Source organism: Scomber scombrus, chromosome 17, assembly GCF_963691925.1.
Source record: "Scomber scombrus chromosome 17, fScoSco1.1, whole genome shotgun sequence".
Lineage (NCBI taxonomy): Eukaryota > Metazoa > Chordata > Actinopteri > Scombriformes > Scombridae > Scomber > Scomber scombrus.
Window position 1 is genome coordinate 12,108,392 of NC_084986.1, and position 23,895 is coordinate 12,132,286.

The window sequence follows — 23,895 nt, forward strand, 5'->3', positions numbered from 1 at the left end:
TGGCAATTGAGATGTAAACCACATGCAAAGATGACATTCAGATGAGCAGGTGGCATTTACGAAGTGGTTGGCAATGATGATTTCCACAATGCTGTTGCCATGGTGAAACCATGACAAGCCAATTAAACACCAATGGAGAGAGAAGCATCACTGCCAAACACATAAAAGGACACACAAACGCACACACATAGACGAAATACGGCATGCAGAGCGAAGAGCAAATATTGGCCTAAAATAAAGCATCATGCAATTCCCACTGAGGCCCCATTTACTTCACAACACTAAAATAAAATGCAGTCAACGAGTAGGAAGCAATAACAGCACCACACAACACTACACTATGTGGGGCGGGAGTGGATTAGGAGTGTTGATGATGTAATGAAGTATGTTTAACAGAGAAATTATGATGTATGAATATGAGGAAAATCTGAAATTAATTATATAGGGAGTGATAACTTGACATCAACACCAACACATCAAAACAATGATGGTGAATAAAATTATTCTGTCTGCTCTGAGGGAGTTTTAACTGTACACCTGACAAGGTTTCTTTTTAGGACAGGAGTGTGAGGATGTACATGTGGCTTAGAAATTCACGCAAGCAGGAAGGAAACCGGCACTGTGGTAAGCAGGAAGGAAAAACAGTGGGTTTCTACAGTTGGTAGGAGGGATCAAACCCCAGGGAAGCTCCGCAGTCGGCCCAGTGAAGACTTTACCTCAGAGCAACAAATAACCTGTGGACGCGGTTCTGCTTCAACCAGTGAGGCTTCTCCATTCACTTTAGGCTCCTCCTCTTCCTCTGCAGGTGCATCCGGCACGTCCACGCCCTCCTCAGGCACGGTGAGTCCGTTGGGAGCTTCATCGGGTGTCACCATTGGATCGTCTGTGCTCTCCTCGGTCACATCACCTTCCTTCACCTCCACTGGAATGTTCTTCGTCTTCTCTGGTTCAGCTTCCTCTGTCCTGGACTCCTCTCCCTCTTGACAGGCAACTTCTGCAGGCTGGCTGACTTCAGCGGGAACAGAAGAAGAAGAAGAAGAAACTGGAGCCGGCATGTCCTGCTCGGCCGTCTTATTCTCCTCTCTCTTCTCTTGTTCCTCTTCCTCTTCCTTCTCCTCTGGTATTTGTGTGTGAGAGATGGATACAGAGACATTTGGGTGATACTCTGCTTCTTCCTCGCTTTCACTTTCAGAGGAAACACTCTCCTGCTTCCTCGCCTTTGCTTCTTCCTCCACAACTGCTTCCTCTACGACTTTCACTTCCTGCTTTCTTGTTTCCTGCTCCGCAGACGGCTCAGCAGGGGAGCTGGGAGTGACTGTGACAAGTCTGGGTTTGGTTGCTTTGGAAACCTCTTGGACGACAACGGTTTCTTCGATTTCGACTTCGGTTGTCTGTACACACGCACATACCCAGGCACGCATGTACACGTTGTGCACAGACACACGCACACACAATGAGGTGCACACACATACACAACAAACGCATGGGGACAAAAACAAAAGCATAACATGATCATTGAACATAAATCTCAACTGAAAAGAAATTAACAGCTAACAAACTCAGGAATAAAAAGGAGATGAAGATGTTCAAACTGTGGACCAAATGACAAAAAGATGCGGAAAAAGTGAGAAGAACAAGTAGAAAGACAAACAAATGAATAGTCAGCTGTAGTAAAAACAGGACATTTCAAACTTCTAGTGGAAAATGAATGAGATGAATGAAGGAAACGATGGATAAGAAGCATCATGAATGGAAGGCTTGAGGGAGTAACGAGAGTAAAGTTAGGACCACCTTTCCAGGTTCTTTGGTGTCAGTGTTCGTGTTATCGGCAGCAGCTGCTTCCGTTTCGGGCGCACTCGCCTGCGTGACAGAGAAGTTACCGCCACAATTATCAATCACACACCAGAAGTTACATGATCATTGTCAGCACTAAATGTCATCTCACTGTTTTTTTGGTGATGCTCGTTAACAAAGCACAGGGAGGGGGGGGGTGGAAAATGAGTTAATTTTCTTTCCCTTTCTCCTTATCTCCATTTCTCTTTCTTTGCCTCTCTCTTCCTGCTTTTCATGCATAATTGAGTTGATTTCCATACAGTATATAAGTATATATAAGTACATCACAGCAGGCATTAAAAGAGATGGAATAAAAGAGTTGAAAGGAGAATTAAAAATGAAGAGATGAAGAGAATATCCCATGAACACAGAACTGGGGGGGAAAAAGGACGTCTTTGCGATGTCGATAACCACAAAATATGGCATAGCATAATGAATTTAGACTTTTTTTTTGCCTATGTGAAAAATCTGCACATTATGGCAATTTCCTCGTCTTTTGAAGACAACGATGCAAACTGCTGCTTCAATACTTTCCTTTTTAAAGAGTTATTTTCTTGCTAAAGGTGCTAGTGAAAATCATATTCAAAATTTGAGCAGATTGTTACATTTGCATTAAACCTACATTCATATTTGCCATCACATAACAAAGAGATGACATCCATGCTCTTATCAGCTGTTGTTTTAGATGAGATTTATCATGCCCTTTGTGCATCCATGATTCATTAAGAATGAATGGTGTCCGACACAAAATAAGGATTATCACCATTCATCCAGCATCCACAACAGGCATTACTGACAGCTCGCATCTCTTATAGTGTGTTAACACATTTGGCAAGCATCCTTAGTTAACTGAAGCATTACAGGATGTCAGTTTACTTTCAAGGTGACCAACTAAACACATACAAAGCAGTTAAACAACCATGAAAAGACTGGCTGATCATTAAATTGCCAGATGCAAATTTTGAGTTGTGTGTTTATTGATTGGAATGAAAGTAAACTGACTCCTAAATGTTCAGTAGTAACAACAGCACCTCAGTAGTAGTTGAGGAAATAAGAGGCCCTTGAAGTGCAGCGGTACTGCAGACAGCAGTAGAAGTAGCGGAAGAACATGTGGTTATAACAGCATCTAGTGTTGGTTCAGGAATACTGCAGGCGGCCGCAGCAGCCGAACAGAGGCCAGAGTGTCTACTGAAAAGAATGGAAGCTATCTCCTCTTCAAGGCTCTACAGCGACACACACATGCAGCAGAGAAGTAGACAAAGAATCATTTAAGAGCAGACAGAAAGACAAAAAAAAAAAAATCACAATGAACGTATTAACACACCAGACATGAAACCTCAATATCTCACACACTTAGAGAAAAGTTGAAGTACAAATAACATAGAGCTCAGCCATGCTTTTTGCACCTGTGCAACTTGTAATGATTATGTACTGAGCACCAGAGCAGAATGAAACAATTTTTTACAAAAAAACCAGAGCAACAAAAAAAAAGTAACACAGAACTGAACAGCATAGAGAGAAGAGAATGAAACCAATATGCAGTAGGTACTAAAATGTGAGTCCAGCTGAAAAAGGAGGAGCAGTGCACCAGTGACAGTTACGAGTAACCAGTGATAGAAAGTTTCCTACAGATGAAGAAAATCACATTAAGTCCATCGAATAATGTGCGAGCGTTAAATGACAAGTAATGGAAATCAAATAATGGTAAAAAATCGAATTATAATAGTCTCCTTAGGATAAGATCATAGGGAGACAATTGAGGAGTTTTAAAGAGTGATGTTTCTTTGCAGTAAATCATGAAAATACACTTCTGAAACACCACATCCCTTTGCATGAGAGCATGTCACCTGTACAATGGTTTCAATGTTTTGCAGGTAAAATACCCCGCAGGTCACCGAGACAGAAACATCCAGACAAGACGTACCACTTGTTGCTGTTGAACACGTATCGTTGTAGCGGGAGAGGAGGTGAGACGTTTCTCCCACTGGTTGGGCTGAGGAGGAGAGGGAGGTGGCGCCTCCATAAAGGAGCGTTTTAGCTCGCTAATGCTAGCTTGGTGTTTCAGAACGTCTTCTTGGGTCTTATCATGGTCCTAATGGTGGGGTGGAGGGCAGGGGAAGGAGGGGGGGAGGGGAAAGGGGAGGGAGATGAGGGAGGGGTAGAGGGTAAATGAGATGAGTATGGATGAATGAGGGAGGATGGTGGTGGGTTTAGCAGGGATGAAGGTAGCAAGTGCAAGAAGGTAGGAATGAGGGACAGATGAGTGGAAGAGCGATGGAAAGGAAACAGAGAGAAGGAAGTGGAAACAAAGAAAGAAAAAAAAAGGCCATAATTAAAAGTGGGTTGAAAAGAGGGATGGCAGGATGAAATAAAGATAATAGGAAGAGGAATAGAGGAAGGGATGGAGACAGAGGGAAGGAGGGAAGGGTAACAGGAGAGAGGGATGGGGGAAGGAGGGGAAAAAAAATTTGGTTCAACAGGTCACAGGAACATTAGTCTGTCAATCAGGAGGATTTCAAGATGGACGCCGTGTCTCACTGGAGCCTAGATTTTAAATTTGGCTGGAGGTGAACGTACTGTCACCTGTATTTTCTTTGTGTGTGTGTGTGTGTGTGTGTGTGTGTGTGTGTGTGTGTGTGTGGGTGTGTGTAGCATATAATCAGGCTGCAGTGAAACTAGGCTTGTCCATTTTGTTGAGGGGTTTTTCCTTCATTGGACCAGGAACAGCAGGGAAGACTGCAGAACATGGAGCTGATAATGGTGATCTCTGTTTGCTCATTTTTTGTCTGTTTCAGTTGTTTGTAACTTTTTCATTTGACCTGAATGTGATTTTTATTTTCCTTTATGCCACTTGTTAAGCTAATGTGTCTTTTCCATGTCATCTCAGTCTATTCTGTTCCTGTTTGCTCATAAATACTTCTGAGTCCTACAAAAAGATAATAGAATCAAATCTACAGCATTAAGATAAATTAGACAATACATTGAGGAAGAACATTAATGAAACTGAATGTTTGAATGTTCTTCTTTCCTCTTGATATCCCTCATTTTCAGTCCTCTAATCCCTTATCTGAAAATACTACATGCTCTGTAGACTACTGCATTGACTGTTAAAGCATCACTATCGGTCCCATGTTGCAGAAAAAGATATATTGCTGTTGTTTTAGTTGTTTTATGTTATCAAACCACACATCACTCGACGCTGGCAGCCAATCACCGGAAAACAGGGAGAAAGCTCCTGGTGTGTGTTAGGGAGGCAGGGTTAGTCAGGTTAGACGCAGCTGCCTGGCAATAATCAAACTCTTTAACCAATCAAATATTGGAGACATAACGAGATGTAACAAAAACAAAATGGCATTCAACATGCACAGAGCATGCATAAAAGATCTGTCGACGGGTACGTTCACGCACACGCGCACACACACACACACCGCTGACCTTATTTCACAAAGCAGCCATTGTGAATACTCAGCCTGGGAAACCATTCCCAACTGTACTGTACTGTTGTGTACCAAGATACACATCAAAAAAATATTTAGCATTGTCCAGATTGCATTTAAAACATGCAGATTAACTGTCCTAATTTAAGATTAAAGCAGCTGCTGTGGGTGTTGTTGCTGTTTAGCACAGCCAAACCTCATGGTTAAAAAACACAGATAAGAAATTAATGGCCATGAAATTTAAATAGTTGACATATTAGCCAACTACTTCCTGTTTACTTTTAGCTGAAAAATGCTAAAACCTGAGTGAAGAGACAAGTGACAATTCTGTGTGGGCTTGTTTACAATATTCATATATAATATAAAAACAATATAAAAAATAATATAAAAAACATTTGCTATATATATATATATATATATATAATACATAACAGTCAAGTTTCCTAGCCTAGCAGTTCTAAATAGCTGCCATGTGAATTAGGACAATTAGAGTTAAAACCCTTTTCATACCATCACATTTCCAATAGTACATGAATAACAGAGAAAAAAATGGAAAGAGCTGGCATTGAGAGTAGTCTTAATATACACACACACACTCACACACACACACTCACACACACAAGCATGCACACAGAGCCTGAGAGTGCGAGAGGGCAGCAGTCTTGTACAGTAAAGTACAGAGGAAGTTGTAGTTCTGATGGCGTCAGAGTACACGGAAACATGTAGTTCTTATATTCAGCCATCAGTCGACGCCAGTACCAACCTCCAACATTAAATTACTGTGCCTCACATAAATATTGTCTCCATGCACTCTCAATGGACTCTGGAAGGCAGACATACGGCACAAAAATGAAATGGAGAAAATTACTTAAAAGAAAGTTAACAATAATCATTAAATAAATAATGTGTTTAAACACTACAAAATAAATAAATAAATAAATCTGGAAAATAATAACAATCCAATGGAAATAAATGAGAAATATAAATGAGGACAAAAAAATTGTACTGAAAATTATAAATAAGGATGGGTACAAGTACAAATTAAAATCATTGTTGAACATGATGCTCCCCACTCATACCTGTGTCAACATACAAAATTCAAAGCATTCAAAACACCAACAGGCAGTCACACAAACCAAACAAACCCCAATATGCTTTCAGCAAAACCCAGACATCACAGATGTGAACCAGAAACCAAACTGTGAAACCATCAGCCGCAGCAGAGCAATCGAAAGTGAAGGTTTTGGGTGAAAGTGCCCATTTTGGATCAGTTTTTGCACTCAGGTCCAATCTGCAATTTAAACGTAAAATAAAGGGTAAAGTTTGTGCTGTATTTATAAAAAGAAATTTAGATTATTTCAACATTTAGTTTTCCAGATTGGGCCTTTATTAGCTAAGAAGTTCAAAAACTGACTCCATTTCATCATATGAGGGCAACTTCAACACAAAAGAGTGAACCAAACCAAACCAACCAACTCTGGCAAAGCAAATGATTGACAGACCAATACACAATCAAATAATTAATAACAATGTGTGAACCTGAGAGAGGGTAGCCTCACTGGCTCCAAGGGACTGTTGTTGAGGTAAAGTCAGGGAGAAAGTAAGGAAAGGTTAGGTTTACTTCATGTCTGCTCCACCTCACCACAAAACCATTTCCACTCAATATTCACAACCACTTTACACTTCATCTTATTATTCCTGTAATATTCTTGCAAAGCATGCTGGGCCCTACAGACCTGGGTGGCCGTGGTTTCCGCATCGCCAGGGCTTAAGTCCACCTCCTTAACCTTCAATGTTGTAGTCATGGCCATGGTAGTCGTGACAAAATGAAGGGAAGGAGGGGAGGGGGCGACGAAGAAAGAAAAATGTGAAATGGATGATGGGAAAAGCTATTTTCTTCCCCAGCAACCTTGGTGTTTAGGAGCACTGCTGCTGGTCATGTGACCTCTGCACCAAACCCAGCAAGAGTGAGACATGACAGTCTGAGAGGGTCAAAGAAGGGAGACAGCAGGCGATACTTGTACAACTACAACATATTACACCGTCTGTGTAATATATCTTTTTTATAAATGCAACTTTATATGTACACGATCCTGTTCTGGGAAAGAGGCCGTCATATGAACCACACTACCGCTGAAAAGTCCACATCACAAAACCAAGTGCAGTTCACTGTATCTACAACATGGATATAACAAGCAAAATACTACAGCTACTGTAGTTACTGTGTCTGTGTCTACAGTTTGAGTACTAATGCTACTTTTTAGTCAAACAGGAAGTTCTGGGCACTAAGATGTTTTTGGTTTGACTACAGTTTTTTCTAGTTCAATACTCTCCCTTAAGAAAACAGTAGCTCAGGCTCGACTTTGCTTACAAATCAGCTTCATTCACCACGTGAACACCAAAAACAACATCATAGTTAATTTAAAAACCTGGCCGAAAGCGTACAACAGTCAGGGGGCTGAAGAGCAGAGTCCATCAGGGAACATCGGGGGGGGGGGGGGGGGGTGTAACACTGTTTATTCTTAACATTCATTAGTGATAATAAATAAATATCCATTAAGCTTTAGGTGCTATCTATCCTGTATATACAGTCCTAGTATCTACTCTACAACTAACCTTTCAGTACTGTGCTTTGTGTGCACTACGAAGGCAAAACTGCATTTACAAAAATAATGTGTTGGCAAGACAACTTATGTATTTTGAATTGTGCCAATTAATTATACAACTTTATTTTATTATGATATGACATGAACCTTCATGTTGAGCAAATGCACAAAGTGATACCTTTTAAGCATGAAAACGGTCAACTTTTACAATTTAAACTAATTGGTTAAACCGACTCTCTTGCCTTTGTGTATTAAACCCTGTTCATCTTTCCATATAGTCTCTAATACAGTATTTAAATCTGTTACTATACCTTTCCATTCTCTACATTTTTAAAATATATTTTAATTAAAATCTCTGAATTTTACAACTTTGTTAAATTCTACCTATTCTACTCTCTGTTACTCATTATAAACAATACAGTGGGGTTGGGCAGGTGAAGGGACTGTAAGAGGAAAGAAAATACCGGGTAAAGGAAGTGGTGGTGTCGGCAGGGGGTTGAATAGAGGGAGGCGACACTTACAGACATACAGGATATACATAGGTCTAAAGAAGAAAGGAGCGGAAGAGGGTTGGGCTGGGTGGGGATCCAAGTTATGTCAACGTGTGCGTTTATGCAGCAGGATCACACATCTCTTGAGTCCAGGTAGCGTTTGAGTGAGTGTGGTGCCTGATGCGTGGAGGTGTATGTGTCGGAGTGAGACGGGAATGTTTGTTAATACCAGAGCCGGACTGATCCTCGTTCAGCCTTTCACTGACAAACATTGGCAGAACTGCTTTTCGCTGGCTGGAGACGGTGTTCTCCAGATAATACAGGGTCAGGCCAAGGGGTGTGGCTAAAATCAGAGCCAAGACCAAAGACTGGCTTGCTGTCAGCATCACAACAAATAGGAAGATGACTAACAGGCATGGAAGGAACAAAGGAGAAGGATTCAAGAGGTAGCGGTGTACTGATGCACTTAGGTTAGCTCGAGAGCAGGAGGAGAGAGTTTGGACAGGAAAGGGTGGAGAAGAGAGAGAGGTAAAGGAAGAGACAACTGGAAGATAGGCAAGAGAGTAGACTGAGGGCAAGTGTGGTCGTGTTAGCACCAAGCTAGTGAATTTAGTAGGCAGATAGTGGGTGAAGAATGCAAAAAAATTGCTCAATTTTAATGTCAAACTGTTAACAATTTGACATATTCTTGACACAGCCATGTTGGAAATCATAAATATGGGGGCTTTGACAGTAAAAGACTTTAATTTTCCAGCTGATTTGGAAATGAGCTTGAACACAGTGGAGGTAAAAATGCTAAGTTTCTTTGTAAATGCCAAAAGTAGCTTTGTGGGTTGCCACCTTTGCCCATTCCTTCCAAACATGGAGAAAAAACACAGGATGAAAGAAATATATTTGACCACACCACTGTGAGAAAACCAGCCCCACAACTTTGCTAGTGGAGTCTTTGCTCTGGTTTCAGCCTCCTCCACACCCAAAAGCTCTGAGCTGTATGTGTGGGAGCAGCTTGTGATTGGGGAAGAGGATGGATGGTTTTGTGGGAGGTGTTCGAGATCAGCCGACTGCTGATTCGAGAGAGGGGGGGAGCTGTTTGAGGAAAGGGCCCATGGAGAGTGCGAGGCGGCCGTTTCGTCGTTAAGGTCGTCGTCTTCGGAGATGTCTGACAGGCCGTGGTCGAACTCGGAGATGGAGTCGAGGGAAGGGGGGATGGAGGAGAGTGAGGATGACGAGGAGAAAGAGAGAGGAAACATGAAGATTGACTGATGGAGGAGGATTGAAGGAGAGAAAAATATATAGGAAAAGAAGTAGAAGATAACAACATAAAAGGAAAAAAACAGCAGGAAGGTGCGAAAAAGGAGAGAACCACACAGCGTAGGAGCAAGCGTGAAAGAAGTAAAATACATTTACAAAAACCCAAGAGACGACGCAATGTGCGTAAAAAAAGAAGAAGAAATCATTTCATTTTTTGGTGAAATGATGTCAAAAATAACAGCAAGCGAGAGGGGAGTGACAAAAACAATAGGGGAAGCGTGTGAAGGAAAAAAGAGGGAGGGAAAGAGACATAACATTAGTCAGCGAACCACAACAACACAGCACATTAGGTTAAAAAGTGAACATAGCAGGGTAGAGCTTAGTGCAGAGTACAGTAGTGTGCAGAAACAGTGTCAACAGGGTGTCAGTTCCACAGTGCTGGGGTATAAGCGCGGGTAAGGAGGAGACAGTGAGGAAAGGGAGGTGAAAGAGGAGGCATGCATCACATACAGTAATAGCCTATATATATATATACTACAGTGCTAATTAAAGACTGTTTTGACTTAGAAGTGGGAACACTCCGAGGATTGGACGCAAATCTTTTATATAGGACAGCAGAGTCACGCCAGAAGATGTAGAGTCAACGTCACATCAGACTGCGTAAACCTGACAGGCTACAGTAAACACTAGCTGTAGTTGCTTATGATAAAATCCACGGAAAACTGCTTAACTTAACACAATCACATTTTTCAAGTAAGAATTAAATCAAGACGTTCTGAGTCTTGTTTGTATCCCCCTCTCAGTCACACACATATACACAGATTAACGGGACAAAGGTTTCTTGTTGTGGTCCACCTACTGGAGGCAAAGTTTAGTATCTAAAGAGTCCTGTGAAAACAGAAATGAAAGGATAGCAATCTCATCGTCTACATGTAACAGTGACAGCCTAAAATATAACAGACATGATGATGACCCAAAGTTAATGTCTCAGCTAGAAACATGTTGATTTTTATGCTGTCTGTCTCTCTTTGACACAAAAGACATAAACAGTTCCCATGGGACAATATGGACTTCATACATTATGACAATAAACAGACAAAAAGCTCTAACACTTATATACCCTCTTTTTTCCTGTACACACACACATATATATATGTATCCACTATCCACACATGATACACACACACACACCTTAGAGTCAGAGTGGAGCTCCAGGTGGGGATCACGTCCGTTCTCAGCTGTGTCCCTGCCGGCCTCTGTTATGCTGATCATCGGTGCTGAGGAAAACAAACGAACACACAGAATAAATTAATCAAACCTAAGTTGTCAACAAATGAACACACAGTAAAAACTGCTGAAGTCATTCACTGACATATACAGCAGGTACCCATTTTACCCATTCAAGTTATATTAATCAGTAATTTGCTACACATGGAGCCAACTGTCAAATCAATCTAGTACTGCAACTAATAATTATTTTTATTATCTATTTATGTGCAGATTATTTTCTTGATTAATGGATTGGTCTATGAAATGTTTTTTAAAAAATACAACAAAATGTACAGTTTTTTAAAGGCCACAGTGATGACCAACAGTGCAAAACCTTAAGAAATGACAAAGAAAAACAGCAAATCATCCCTGGAACCTGAAAATGGTGAGCATTTTTCCTTGAAAATGGTATGATTTTATTTTAAAGAGGTGCAGATTTATTTTCTGACAATTGATTAATCAATTGATCACTTGTTGCAGCTGTAAATCAATTCAGTGCAACTGACTCCTGTATTCTATTAAATAATTTAACGTCACTGTCACATGACGTAAAAACTCAAGTTTAACTTCCCTTCTCACACACAGTGAAGTAGAAGTATAGTAAAATAGACAGAATTAGAGATATAAAGTATAAAGTATTTAAGTGATAACAGCAGTGACTTAACAGGGATGTTGGATTGCAGTGAAATAATGCGTCCAGAAGGGGGCGATGTAATATAAAGAGAAAACGTGACACAGCTGTGAGCTGCAAAACCACAAAAAACCATGTGTTCAGTTTTCCAAACACAATAAAATAAATATTTTTTTTGAAAATGGCTCATCTGTAAAAATCATAGAGCATATTTTGTAGACATTAAGAAGATATTAATCCAAGCTATTAAAGGATGCCAAAACACATTGTAATCCATGCTTCAGTTTTCCATTTTGTTGTCTGTCATGTGCTAATGACACCAGAAGAATAAATTATAGCTACTGCAGCTGCACTCTCAATTTCTTTCTATTAGATACACATCACATTCTTGTTTTTCATCTCTTTCTTTCTCCTTCTCTGTGTGACAGGAAACATATGCTGCAGCTATTTCCTGTATCTGGTCAGACACTGAGCATTTTACATCCAAACACACACAACCCTGTGCAATCCATTCTTTTGTGTGTGTGTGTGTGTGTGTTACCTCCATCTAGACTGCGGCTGATGCGTTTTGATGAGGTGCGTTCAAAAGCGGGTGCAGGTCGGTCTATGAGGGTGCTGGCCAGGCGGGTCTGGGCCTGGGTTCGTCCGCTATAACGGAACTTAGAGCCCAAAGTCAAAAAGCGGGCCTTGGTAGGAGGTTCTGGTGCATTTAACCTACAGAGAGAAAGAAGAAGGGAGAGAGATGGAGAGAAATCAGGAAGATGGAGAGTTCGGCAACATATGCAATAACATATGCAATAAAATGCAACATTTACAGTATACAGCATGTGCAACACAGGCAAAAACATTTCCAGGGATCTCCTCCTTCAACAGGATATTAAAGCTTATTCCTTTCTCTTTCTTACACACACACAAAGACAGACAAAGCACAAACTTGCAGCAACTTCAAACACAGCAATGCTGGGGACATGGTTTATCCTTGTGTGTGTGTGTGTGTGTGTGTGTGTGTGTGTGTGTGTGTGTGTATGTTGCCCCAGGCATCAATCTTGTTTAACAACAACAAGATACATTATCTCAATTTGTTTTCTGGCAAGAGACCTCGCCCCCCATTAAGCCTGATAAACCACGCATTACTTCACTGAACGAAATCTGCTTTGATACCCTTCACACCAGATTGAAAAATCTCTCAAATCTGTGTCCATGTACAGTATACAGTGTGTTTCTACCTGAAGAAACTGTGATTCTCCACACAGACTTTCCACAGCCTTTTGGCAGATCGATGATTCTGGAGTTTGAATCCCACAGAGCTCTCAAACTGCTCCGTCTGTGAAGGCGAAACACATGAGAACATTTTAATCGGCAAAAACAAAGTGTGAAGTGTAGTGTTAGCCTGTATGTGGGACTGTGAAAGGCTACATTCAGAGACAAGTTTCAGACTCAAAACCAATAGGCCAATTGGGGACAAAAGCTGTGTCCCCAATTGGTAAAATGCTGTTTTTTGGGTCAGTGGTTTAGGGAAGGGTTAGGGTTAGGCAATTAGTGTTGATGCTTAGGGTTACAGTAAGTCTCCAGGACGTCCCAGAAGTGACATGGGACAACTTTTGTGTGTGTGTGTCTATGCGTGGAAACATACCTCTCCTGGTCTGATCTTAATGTAGAAGTTGTTCCTCTTGTACGAAATCTTGAGTATTTTAGGCCAAGCAAAACGGTTTATCCGAAGTCTGTCTTTGTAGACCAAGAGGCCGTTGGCACACACACCGAGCATGATGTCCACACCTTCAGAATCCTATGACAGTCAAATAAAATCGGTTTCATTATGAAATAGTTCTTTAACCTATTTAAAACATTTGTATGTGACGACTGTTTGTCTAAATCAATGATTGATCTCTAAAGAAGTCTGCTTATGGTTGACAGAAACTCAATTACCACACACACAAACAAACAAACACTCTCATTCAATACAACTGTAACATAGTTAGTTGACAGACTAACTCACTAACAAAGCTTTTAAGTCCAAGGCCATCTGGTAATGGTGAGAGAGGGGGGGATATTGATTACAGTGGTGAATCAACACAGGAAAATCTGTTGGACTAATGGACGATGCAATATGTTGATAATGGGACATGCGTCACATGGCCTTGCTGTGCTATTAACCGGCCATCGATCTCTGTGCTGCTGCTACAGATACATTTTTAGCACTTTGGCTGTGTGCACACTGACTGAATGGATGGAGCGGGAAAACGTATTCCCATTTCCTTTCTGTGGTTTCAGTGAGTGAACAAAGACTCTTCAGTGACTCCAGCAAGAAGCATTTGGTGTTTGATGTTGAGATTATTTGCAATCACTATCACAGAGTCAGTCGCTCTGGAAATGTGTGTCTTAGTTGTGAAAGTAATGCTAATGATTTTAATAAGTCTGTTCCAGGCTCTTCATATACTGAATATTATTATACAAAGATTGCAGGAATGGTTCATCTTTTTTTTCTCTTTTTTTTTTTTACACGATCTGTCTGCTTTCTTGCTATCATGCCACTGGAAAACACATTTCTCCATGTAGTATTGTTGAATGTATTGCCACAAGGTGAATCCAGAAATAAGATGTTGATTTTTTGAATTCTGAGTCATTGACATCAAAAAATGGCATTAATTACCAACACAAAATGTTCTTTACATTTGGCAAAAATGATGAAAATGATGCAAAACTTTCATTAAAAAAAAGATAAATGATGAGAGCGCCAAAGAAGAAACATAACACCAAACCACCATGTGAGGACCTTTGAAAGCTAGCAAGCAATAGAGTGTCACAAACTATGTAGTTAAATACACTCCATTTCTGATATAACTGATGCAATGTACTATATAACTGCAGCATCTACAATAACCTCTTTAGCAGTCGCCATTGTTGTTATCGAACCAGCAGTCAATTCTCAACTCAGCTCTTAAAACCACGCGTGTAGCTGCCACTAGTTCCTCATAGGATTTAACTTAAAGCCTGACAAGATGGATTCTTGAGTGATCTTGCGAAACCAGCTGCCTCACAGGGTAAATGATAAATGATGTGAGATCTTAAAATTTGACATAAAGTATTTGAATATGAGTATTTGGGTTTCTTTGTGGTCAAAGGGGTTATGAAACTTGTACAACAAATGATCTGTGCAGGGACTGAAATAACTCTGCTCCTTGAATTCCCACAAGTTTGGTATTCTATAAAAAGACTTTCAATGTTTGAAAACGCTCTCTCTGTTGCCCTCATCTTTTCCCCTGGTTCTCTCTGTTGCAAGCAAGTGGAGCGTGCCCTTAAAGGGGACTTGCTTCGTTCTCTCTTTGAAAGATATGTCCCCATCTCACTCTTACCTAACGTCTATACCGCGTTTCTTTGTCTTCTTTATGTCCTCTTTCTATTTAAAGACTGCCTCTATCCCTTTCTCTCATGCATATTTACTCCATTTTTTCTGCCTGTTTTGCACGAAGACACACAAACATAGTCAGACGAACATGGAAACATGCACTGCATTCTGCAGATGACCTGTTATCCCAGTGAGAGAGGCTGGCTGTTCCCATGGTAACGGCCTCCCTTAGTGTTTGTACAGCTGACACACACACACACATACACACATATACAATGACACAACATGCAGGCATGCTCTTCCCACATCAAAGAAACTGTGCTAATTCCCCAGATGTAAACAACAATGGAGAAGAGAGGATATGAGATTTCATTCATACCTTAGCATGGTGCAGGTCAACCCCATACATGGACAATTTCTTGGCATTTTCTAGAAACTGGGTATCAGCCTGTGCTGGTGTCAATCCCCTAAAACCAAAGAAAGCCAAAATGAATGCAAAAACCTTCAGATAAAAACAACGAATAGGAGTAAATCACATTACAATAATGTTCAGGGTGATACAAATATAACTAAAAAAATACCTCTCAAATGGTGCACTGAGAACTCTCTGACTACTTTTGACTACATGACCCTGCACTCACTAACCTGTGAGACTTGTGGAGTTCGAGAATCTTCTCTTCCATCTCTTTGTTCTGATTGGGCGCAAAGGTCACCTGACTGATGTAGTCCAGAGGCCGGGGCTGGTCAGGTTCATAGTCACCAAATTCTGCCTGTGGACCAACAGGAGACAGCCAATTCATACATATATACACATGACACATGAGCGGAGAAAGAGACACAGTCACACAGACATGACAGCTCGTATCCACACACACTGTACCTGCAATGTGTATGACCCCAGCAGAGCGTGAGTGACAAATGAGCAAGGCAGACGGCCGGATGCCACATCTTCGCGGAGCTGAAGACACAACAGATACCTATAGAAAAGAGAGTGAAACAGAAAAAAGAGGACTGTGTTAAAGTTCAAATCTAACCACAACAAGAAAAACACTCACTCTCAGCCTTTCTTTTAACTGGAACCGGTTTCATTGTTCATGATAATAATAAAGCGATCCGTAGAGTCACTTTGCCTCTCCACCTAGGAGGCCCGAGCACAGGGTGAGCTGGTGGGGATTAAATGTCTTTGTTGATGCTGTGTTTGTCATAGAATTTGCTTAGTATGCTGGTACACTGTTTGTTAGTTGGGACAACCTTATATCTAATCCTCAACATGATGTACCGAGCTGCATAACAACACAAGCAGTTAGTGAAGTAAGCTTCCCTCTTCAGTACACCTTTGCGGATGAATTCATTATCTGAATGGGGCTCCTGTGTGAATGGCGAGTTCACCTCAGAGTGTAGCCTCAGGGTGCTGCTACATGCATTGTATCATCCTGGCTACTATAAATTGTCTAAGTCACGTAGACATGGAGGCTTAAGCCTCACTCATCCTGTTCGAGACATCTCATCAGTGGGCACCAGAATAATATTGTAATGTATCTTTCAATATGATTAGTTATACATTTATATAAATATACAAGCTTTTGGAAAACAAAAATTTACTATTGAAGCATTTAACCTGTCTATTGAAGCATTTAACCTGTCTATTGAAACTTAACAAGTGCACACCTGCAGTTGGACTAGAAATAGCAGTAATGCAGCCTGTCAATGCAGGTCAGTTGGTACATGTCTGAGTGAGTGTATGCTTGTTAATGAGTGCGCTTGTATGTCCTAGATTAGCCTTTAGCCGCAACAATCACAGAAGCTGTCCGCTCCATTAGACATACACTTCACCTTAAATGCCTGTTCTTGGAGCATGCCCATTATGTGTGTGTGTGTGTGTGTGTGTGTGTGTGTGTGTGTGTGTGTGTGTGTGTGTGTGTGTGTGTGTGTGTGTGTGTGTGTGTGTGTGTGTGTGCATATGTATAAATACAAATGCATAAATGTTTGTAACTTTCGCTGTGTATTGTAGGACTCACCGGGAAGTACTGGTATCTTATTTAGACAGAAAAGATGCAAATCAACATGCAACTTTTTATTTTAAGTAAACATTGATACATTTTTAGCATGATACGTGTGTGTGTGCACGTGTGCACATGTGTGTGTGTGTTTTTTGTACCTAGTTATGTCTTCAGTGAGCAGTGAGGGGTCAGGAGGGTAGAACTTCACGTTGAATGCAAACTGCCAGTTGTTACCTACAGAAAGAAAGATTTACAATACAGCAAAATCAAACGTGTATCAGCAGTTTAACGTTTGCATTTTTATCCATCTATCTATCTGATTGTCCAATTCCATCCATCCCTCTGCCCATCTCCTTCATCTGGGTGTGTTTTTGAGAGACAGAGAGCAAGAAAAGCGGGTATGAGAGGGGGCAACTAAGGCAGAACAGGCTTTTAGACGGCACTAAGCCTGATACATTTTGCACGCAGGCATACACACACAAATACACCGCATATCTGGTATTGCGTAATCTCATTCTAGCTTCACCAAATACCAAACTATAATCTTTATCGTGGTCAGAAACAAAGTCACAGTCACCACCAGCAATATCAACTAACCTCATCATTGTATCACTGCTGGCCATTAATTTAATATCAATCACAATTTGGCTCCAATTTCCTTTTCTCATTCCCCATGCAGGCCATTTTGCCATGCCTGCCATCTTCTCTATATTCTGTGTTGCCGTGGCTCCACCCGACAACACACTCACATGCTCAATATAAGATGGAGAGATCATTTCATCTGGAAAATTCCATCCGGGAAAAGCTGACATCACATCGAGACCATTTCCTACGCTAAGGTCATACAGACATCCACGTATGCACACACAAACACACACACACACACAACGATAAATCCCCACATACATGCACACACTGACACAGAGCCTTGGCGGACGCTGTGAAATCCTGTGCTGTAACTCAACAATGACACTCTCTCACTGCAACTAACTGAAAAAAAAGAAAAAAAGAAACATGATGGAAAAGATGCAACACATGAAGTGAAAAACAAGTCAAGCATTAATTCATCATTTCATGCTGACATATCTCTTCACTGATTCCATTTTTGTCACTTCTTCAGTGCATGCCTCTGTGTGTGTGTGTGTGTGTGTGTGTGTGTGTGTGTGTGTGTGTGTGTGTGTGTGTGTGTGTGTGTGTGTGTGTGTGTGTGTGTCTGCATGTCTTTCTATCTTTGAGAGAACCAATTTCAATTGAAAACCAGCGTTGTGAGGACATTTTTGTGTTGTGACGACATTTTTGAGGGACTTGGTTTTAAGGTTAAGATTAGAATTGGGTTCCGTTTAGGGTGAGGCTTTGGGATTTAAGCATTTAGTTGTGATGGTTAAAGTCAGGGTAAGGGGCTAGGGAATGCATTATGTCAAAAAGTGTCCTCACTAGGACATATAGACAAACGAGTGTGTGTGTGCGCGCAAGTGTGAGAATTGTATGAGTGGGTATACATATATGAGTGTCTGAGAGTGAGATTGTGTTTGCATGTGGGAACTCTAAGTGCTTTAGGAGTCTCTTGTGACCGCTCGATATTTCTGCACAACCACGTGCCGCCCATCAATCCTCTCTCCAACGCATAGAATGTACACACACACACACACACACACACACACACACACACACACACACACACACACACACACACACACACACACACACACACACACACACACACACACACACACACACACACACACACACACACACACACACACACACACACACACACACACACACACACACACACACTCTATCCCCTCACTTCCCCAGCTTCACCCAACTCTTCCCCTCCCTCCACCTCCATATTATCACTTTCTCTTAACTTCCCTGTATTTTTCCACCTATGGTACCTAAAGCTTGTAGCCTTTCCTTGTGTTTATTAACAAATCCACATTTATACATATCTTTTTAGTTACGCTTTTATTTTTTAAGCTTTGTGATTAACGTTTTTTCTTTTTTCTTATCAAATGTGTGTGTATCTGTTGATCTGAGTGGCAACCCTTAAAAAAGGTATAAATAAAGTTAAATTGAATTTAATAAGTGACTTATTCCTTTAAAAGTATTGGGGGGCGGGGGTACATTTACATGAAGTAGTGATTTGTTTGGTTTGGCCATAAATCATAAAACTCAACCTTGTAATCCTATTGTTTAGCAAAGGCAGATGCTGTTACTTTTCATCATAGAGATTGAATTGGCTGCAAATGTACAATGATAGAGCATTAACGGTATCAGCACTGTTAGACAGTGACACTATACAGGTTAGTTTGATTATGTAAACACATAAGTGCCGCTGTTTAACATTAAATAAAAGGCAGTATGCAGGCTTGACTGATTCTACTAAAAACCAGACTCGGCTTATCTGTTTGGCCTCCGCTGACATTTAGTCTGGCTTTGAGAGCGAGACGAAATCTTGTTCTTGTTATCTGCCAAAGTGAAATCTAAGAAGATGCTCACTTGCTTAGATAAAGGTTTTACTTTAAGCGGTGCTTACTTTGGTCTCGAAGACTGGCAGTTTCATTGCAAGGCTGAATTTTTATTCATGCTTAATTTTTACTGTGGATTTGAGTCCAGAAAACTGCTTTTTTGGGGGATTAAGTTTCATTGTCATTGGCTCTCGGTCCAATTCTGATATCACATACTGCAGCTACTTGAAGTAAATTTTCTGTCCCAGCTTTTTCCACTTTATTCTTCTGATATCTCCTCTTGGGCTGATACATTTTCCTGACTTTCTAGCAACTGAACTATAAGTTCTGCAGCTCATTAGCATCGTCTGGGATGAATACTCGATCAGTTTTTTGTATTAACTTCTTTTCTGAGCAGATTTGCCTCATTTTGCTACCTTAAATGTAGTTTACTTGCGTGTTCTACTCTCAAACCACGATGCCACGGACACAGCTTTCCCCACACAGCTTTGTTCACAGTAACCTTTTCAGATGTTGATTGAGTCAATTACATTATTTCTTACAGCTGACCTTTACGACAACTCTATTTTTGATGTCTACTTTATATTACAGGCCGCTCCAGTAAGACTTTAAAAATAAATGTAGCAGCTCTTTCCAAAATGATTCAAAGACCCATAAAAGGTTCATGTTGTGCTCCCACCTAGCATGTAGTGATGTAGAGTCGTGATGGCCGCGTGTAGACTGATGGTGGCTTAGATGGTGTCCAACCTGTCATTTGTGGGGTACTATGTCTGTACACATAAACACACACAGAGGTATCCAGCTCACACGAACGGAGACCTACATGGTAACACAGTCCGTCTCTCTCACTATAAACATTTACACACACACAAGCATGTACACAGTGACAGATGCACACCCCTCAGCCGTGAACCACAGGCACACACAAAGACACAGCCACTAAAACACAGGCATGCACGCTCGCCACACATCCACACACACCCAACCTTACATACACTAATTCTAAAATAACACTTCACGAGCCAAAATGATATGTTTTTACTAAGCCCGCCTCTTAAAATTGCAACTTTTAGGCTGCCTTTTAAAGAACATGTTTGAAAAAAAAGAGAAAAAAAAAAGTGAGAGGCGGGAAATAAACAGCAAGAGAAGAGATGTTTATGTACAGTAACAGATTTTAACATCACAACAGTAAGCCAGTAAAAAGTATATTGCTCAGAAATCCTAAAGAAAATCCTCAAAAGATGATGATGCAAGACATCCTAATAACAAAACACAAACAGAATTCTAACTGAATCCTCAATAAATTAAAGAAAGAAAGGGTAATTTATAGATGAAGAATAGTTAGTAAAAGAGATTGATAAATAATGAAGGAGAGTGATTACACCTTGGTAACCTCTTCCTCTCTGTCTGACTGCTGTTGTTTGGTTTCAAATGTCTCTGGCTTTGTTTGACTTAATTGTGATGCGGTCTGTTTTCATTTAACCTAGGGAACACTTGCACCCTGTTATTAATTCAATATCTATATTTTATTCATTGCCTTTCGTCCCTGTATCATGTGAAACACCTTATGTTTAACTGTGGAGGCAGACTAAAGGAGAAAGATGGATGGATTGTGCATATCTTTGAGTCAGATTCCAGAGAAAGCAAGATTGTGATCTGAAGAGTAAAACTTACTGCGTATCTGTCTTTTGATTTCCTTAGTGGGATCCAACCAACACTGGAGCAAGAGGAAGAGAGGCACATAGCAAAAAGTCAGTTAACAGTGTGAGACACGATGCAGATGTCCACATCTGCAGTTTCTAAATGTGTACATTAGTGATTTGTTTGACATCGTGTGTATGTGTGTATACTGTACATACCTTCTGTTCATGGTTGTCAATGTATGATAGACCAAAGTAGTCTTTTTCCATTAGATTAAGATGCTCACATATCTTAAAGAATAAGTACTGGCCCTTTGCACGTTTCTATTGGGAGACACAGTAAGAAAAAGAAGAAAGATTCAGTCACAAACTTTAAAATTAATATGTTCAATTCATTCATTTACTGGAAAAACAATATCAAAAGCTACGATGCAATGTACAGAAACATAAATATGATGAATATGGCTTCCTGTTTTTTTAAAGGTCTAGTGAGACATATAAAGGTGGGCTTCACTTCCTATCTGATCGACTTTATCAACACATCTCTGTTTCTTCCACATTTGCTTAATAATTATCTTGCTTTCTTTCTTTCCCTCTCTCCATCAGTCTCTGGGCGACACATTCCTCCATAAGTCCAATGGGAGCAATGGTCATAAAATCCTCCACAGTGAACTATGACAATGACATTTAGCACACATCCATGGATGCGTGCACGAGAGAGCGCATGTACACACGCACATACAACGGCGGCCTTTAAACGGGCAGAAGGTCAGACGTGAGAGGATGGAAAATAAGGGGGGAAAAAAGATGAGAAATAATGAAATAATATTCATTTCTTTTCAGTTAGTCAGCACTGTCTCAGTCTAAGTGGCTTGCAGACATAGACACGCACACACACATACACCCACAGCAACTGAGAGTGTGTTACGCAGACAGACTTGCAGACAGGGACAGGGAGCGTGGTCAAAGTGGAAGCAAAGAGGATGAAAGACCGCATTTTTCTTCTTGTCCTGAGACAGCTGAAAACATTTGCGGTATTTTCCTATACTTGGTCAAAACGCATGCGCCGCATACACGCACTCACAGTTTAGTTGCTTTCTGAACGCCCAAAGAATGTAAGAATGTGACCTTTCAGTGTGTTTGTGCCTGTGCCAGAGTGCCTCCAAGCAAGGCATTACCCTAAAGACAATTGTCTGCAGACAGTTCCAGATTTCTGGATGATCAACTGACAAAAGGAAAACTTTCATCCACAAATTTCTGGACATAAATTACTTATAAAGCTGAATGAGCCTCAAATCCAAACTGCACACTGAAGAGAAATAAAACCCCACACAGGAGCTCTACAGATAAAATGTTTATCTGAATCTTGCTCTTCTGTGTATAAATAGGCGGGATATGCAGCTCTGTGTGTCGAAGTTGAGCCTAATATTTGCAAATACTACTTAACTCATGTCTGATTGAAACCGAAGGAAATTCTATGAAACCGCGCTTAAACCGTGTGACACTCAAATCCTGCTGAAACCGATACTAATGAAATTCTTAGAAACAGCATTAAGACCATGTGACACTAAGACTCTCCTTTGAAACTACCATTAAAGAGAGCCAGAAAATGTCTGGCCAAGGCTCTAAATACTAATAAAATATGTACTAAAAATGTGTATTACATTGGAATTAATAATTAATTAATAAACAGGATAGATGGATGATTGAAGAATAAGCTGTGTGTGTGTGTGTGTGTGTGTGTGTGTGTGTGTGTGTGTGTGTGTGTGTGTGTGTGTGTGTGTGTGGGGTATTGCGTGTGTTGGAGGCCTGTTGGGCAAAACAAAAAATGTAATCTCTGGAATGCATTGTGCATCTCTCCCTCTCCCGACCTAACTATGCCAGTGTGTGGAGGGAGGGATGGATGGATGGATGTGAGTGTGTGTGTGAGTTCAGGACAATAGCAGTTTGCTGCAGTATCAGCGTTATCTTTTGCGAGACAAAGCTGCCACTGTGTTCAAACCACGGGAGACACGCATAGGCATGCTGTGGGGCGTTGGCACACTTTAGATTAGGGGGATTCAGGTCTGTGGCGGTGAAGTTGCCGGTTCAAATCTCTAGAAAATGCTCGCTATTCTGTCGAGGAGCTCTTGATCCAGGCACAGTGGTTATTCTGGGCAGCTTTCCATTGAATGCAAGCGAGTATGGGAATGTGAAGAAGGGTATTGCTAAAATGTGCATGCTACTTGGGAAAACGCTTTTTTTAAGCACGAACCATGTTGATAATGAGAAAAACACACATGGAAATAAACTATAAGATTAAACTAATAAATAAAATAGCAGTCAAGAGACCATTTTCATTCAATTATTAATTCTTCTAATCAAAAAACAAAATACTTGTTTTTTTATTAGAATAGTTTCCATTACAACCGATTTTTGCAATGACATTCATAATTAATTGTTACAGTAGAGCCTGTGTAGTACATGTGGAGGACATGTGATGTTGTAAGTATCTATATGTTTTATTGTGTGTAGGTGAGGGGGGGGGGGGGGGGGGGGGGTGTCTTGGGCACGTGCTTGTTTAGGAAGTAGCAGATGCTGAAAACTAATCTGGTGCGACCCCCATAATCTGCCATGTTTCTGTGTGTGTGTGTGTGTGTCATGGTCACCAGACAAGCCCCTGCAGCGTGCTCTGCTTTGCTCTACATTGATCCCCTAAGCCACGCCCAAAACAATGTGAGCGGGTGCTTCTGCCATAACTGCACTTTGAGTCAGAAAGTTAAATAGCCCCACATTCATGCACACGGACACGCACCAGATCTGATCATATTAGCGATTACATCATTGACAACCTGGCACTCACGTGTGGCCTACATGAATAGCAAAGGAACATAAAACGGACTGTGTGTCAGTTGAAAATTCAACAGACATGAACTTGCCG

General features: G+C 40.8%; 1 protein-coding gene across 3 annotated transcripts in view; it reads right to left on the reverse strand.

Moving 5' to 3' along the window:
• Positions 1–23,895, reverse strand: part of epb41l2 (erythrocyte membrane protein band 4.1 like 2) — a 51,432-nt gene that overhangs the window by 6,920 nt on the left and 20,617 nt on the right. Inside the window, exons 5-19 of one of the 3 annotated variants that reach the window (XM_062437605.1) lie at positions 21,195–21,299; positions 21,010–21,052; positions 17,023–17,098; positions 15,745–15,841; positions 15,510–15,634; positions 15,244–15,331; positions 13,152–13,304; positions 12,745–12,842; positions 12,060–12,232; positions 10,810–10,895; positions 7,012–7,057; positions 6,810–6,853; positions 3,758–3,925; positions 1,792–1,860; positions 717–1,391 (exon numbers count right to left, since the gene is read on the reverse strand). In XM_062437605.1, the coding sequence (XP_062293589.1) occupies positions 717–1,391; positions 1,792–1,860; positions 3,758–3,925; positions 6,810–6,853; positions 7,012–7,057; positions 10,810–10,895; positions 12,060–12,232; positions 12,745–12,842; positions 13,152–13,304; positions 15,244–15,331; positions 15,510–15,634; positions 15,745–15,841; positions 17,023–17,098; positions 21,010–21,052; positions 21,195–21,299 (2,046 nt within the window). Of the gene's footprint in view, positions 1–716; positions 1,392–1,791; positions 1,861–3,757; positions 3,926–6,033; positions 6,094–6,809; positions 6,854–7,011; positions 7,058–10,809; positions 10,896–12,059; positions 12,233–12,744; positions 12,843–13,151; positions 13,305–15,243; positions 15,332–15,509; positions 15,635–15,744; positions 15,842–17,022; positions 17,099–21,009; positions 21,053–21,194; positions 21,300–23,895 lie in introns of all 3 variants that reach the window. The other 2 variants (XM_062437603.1, XM_062437604.1) reach the window with 2 other exon arrangements.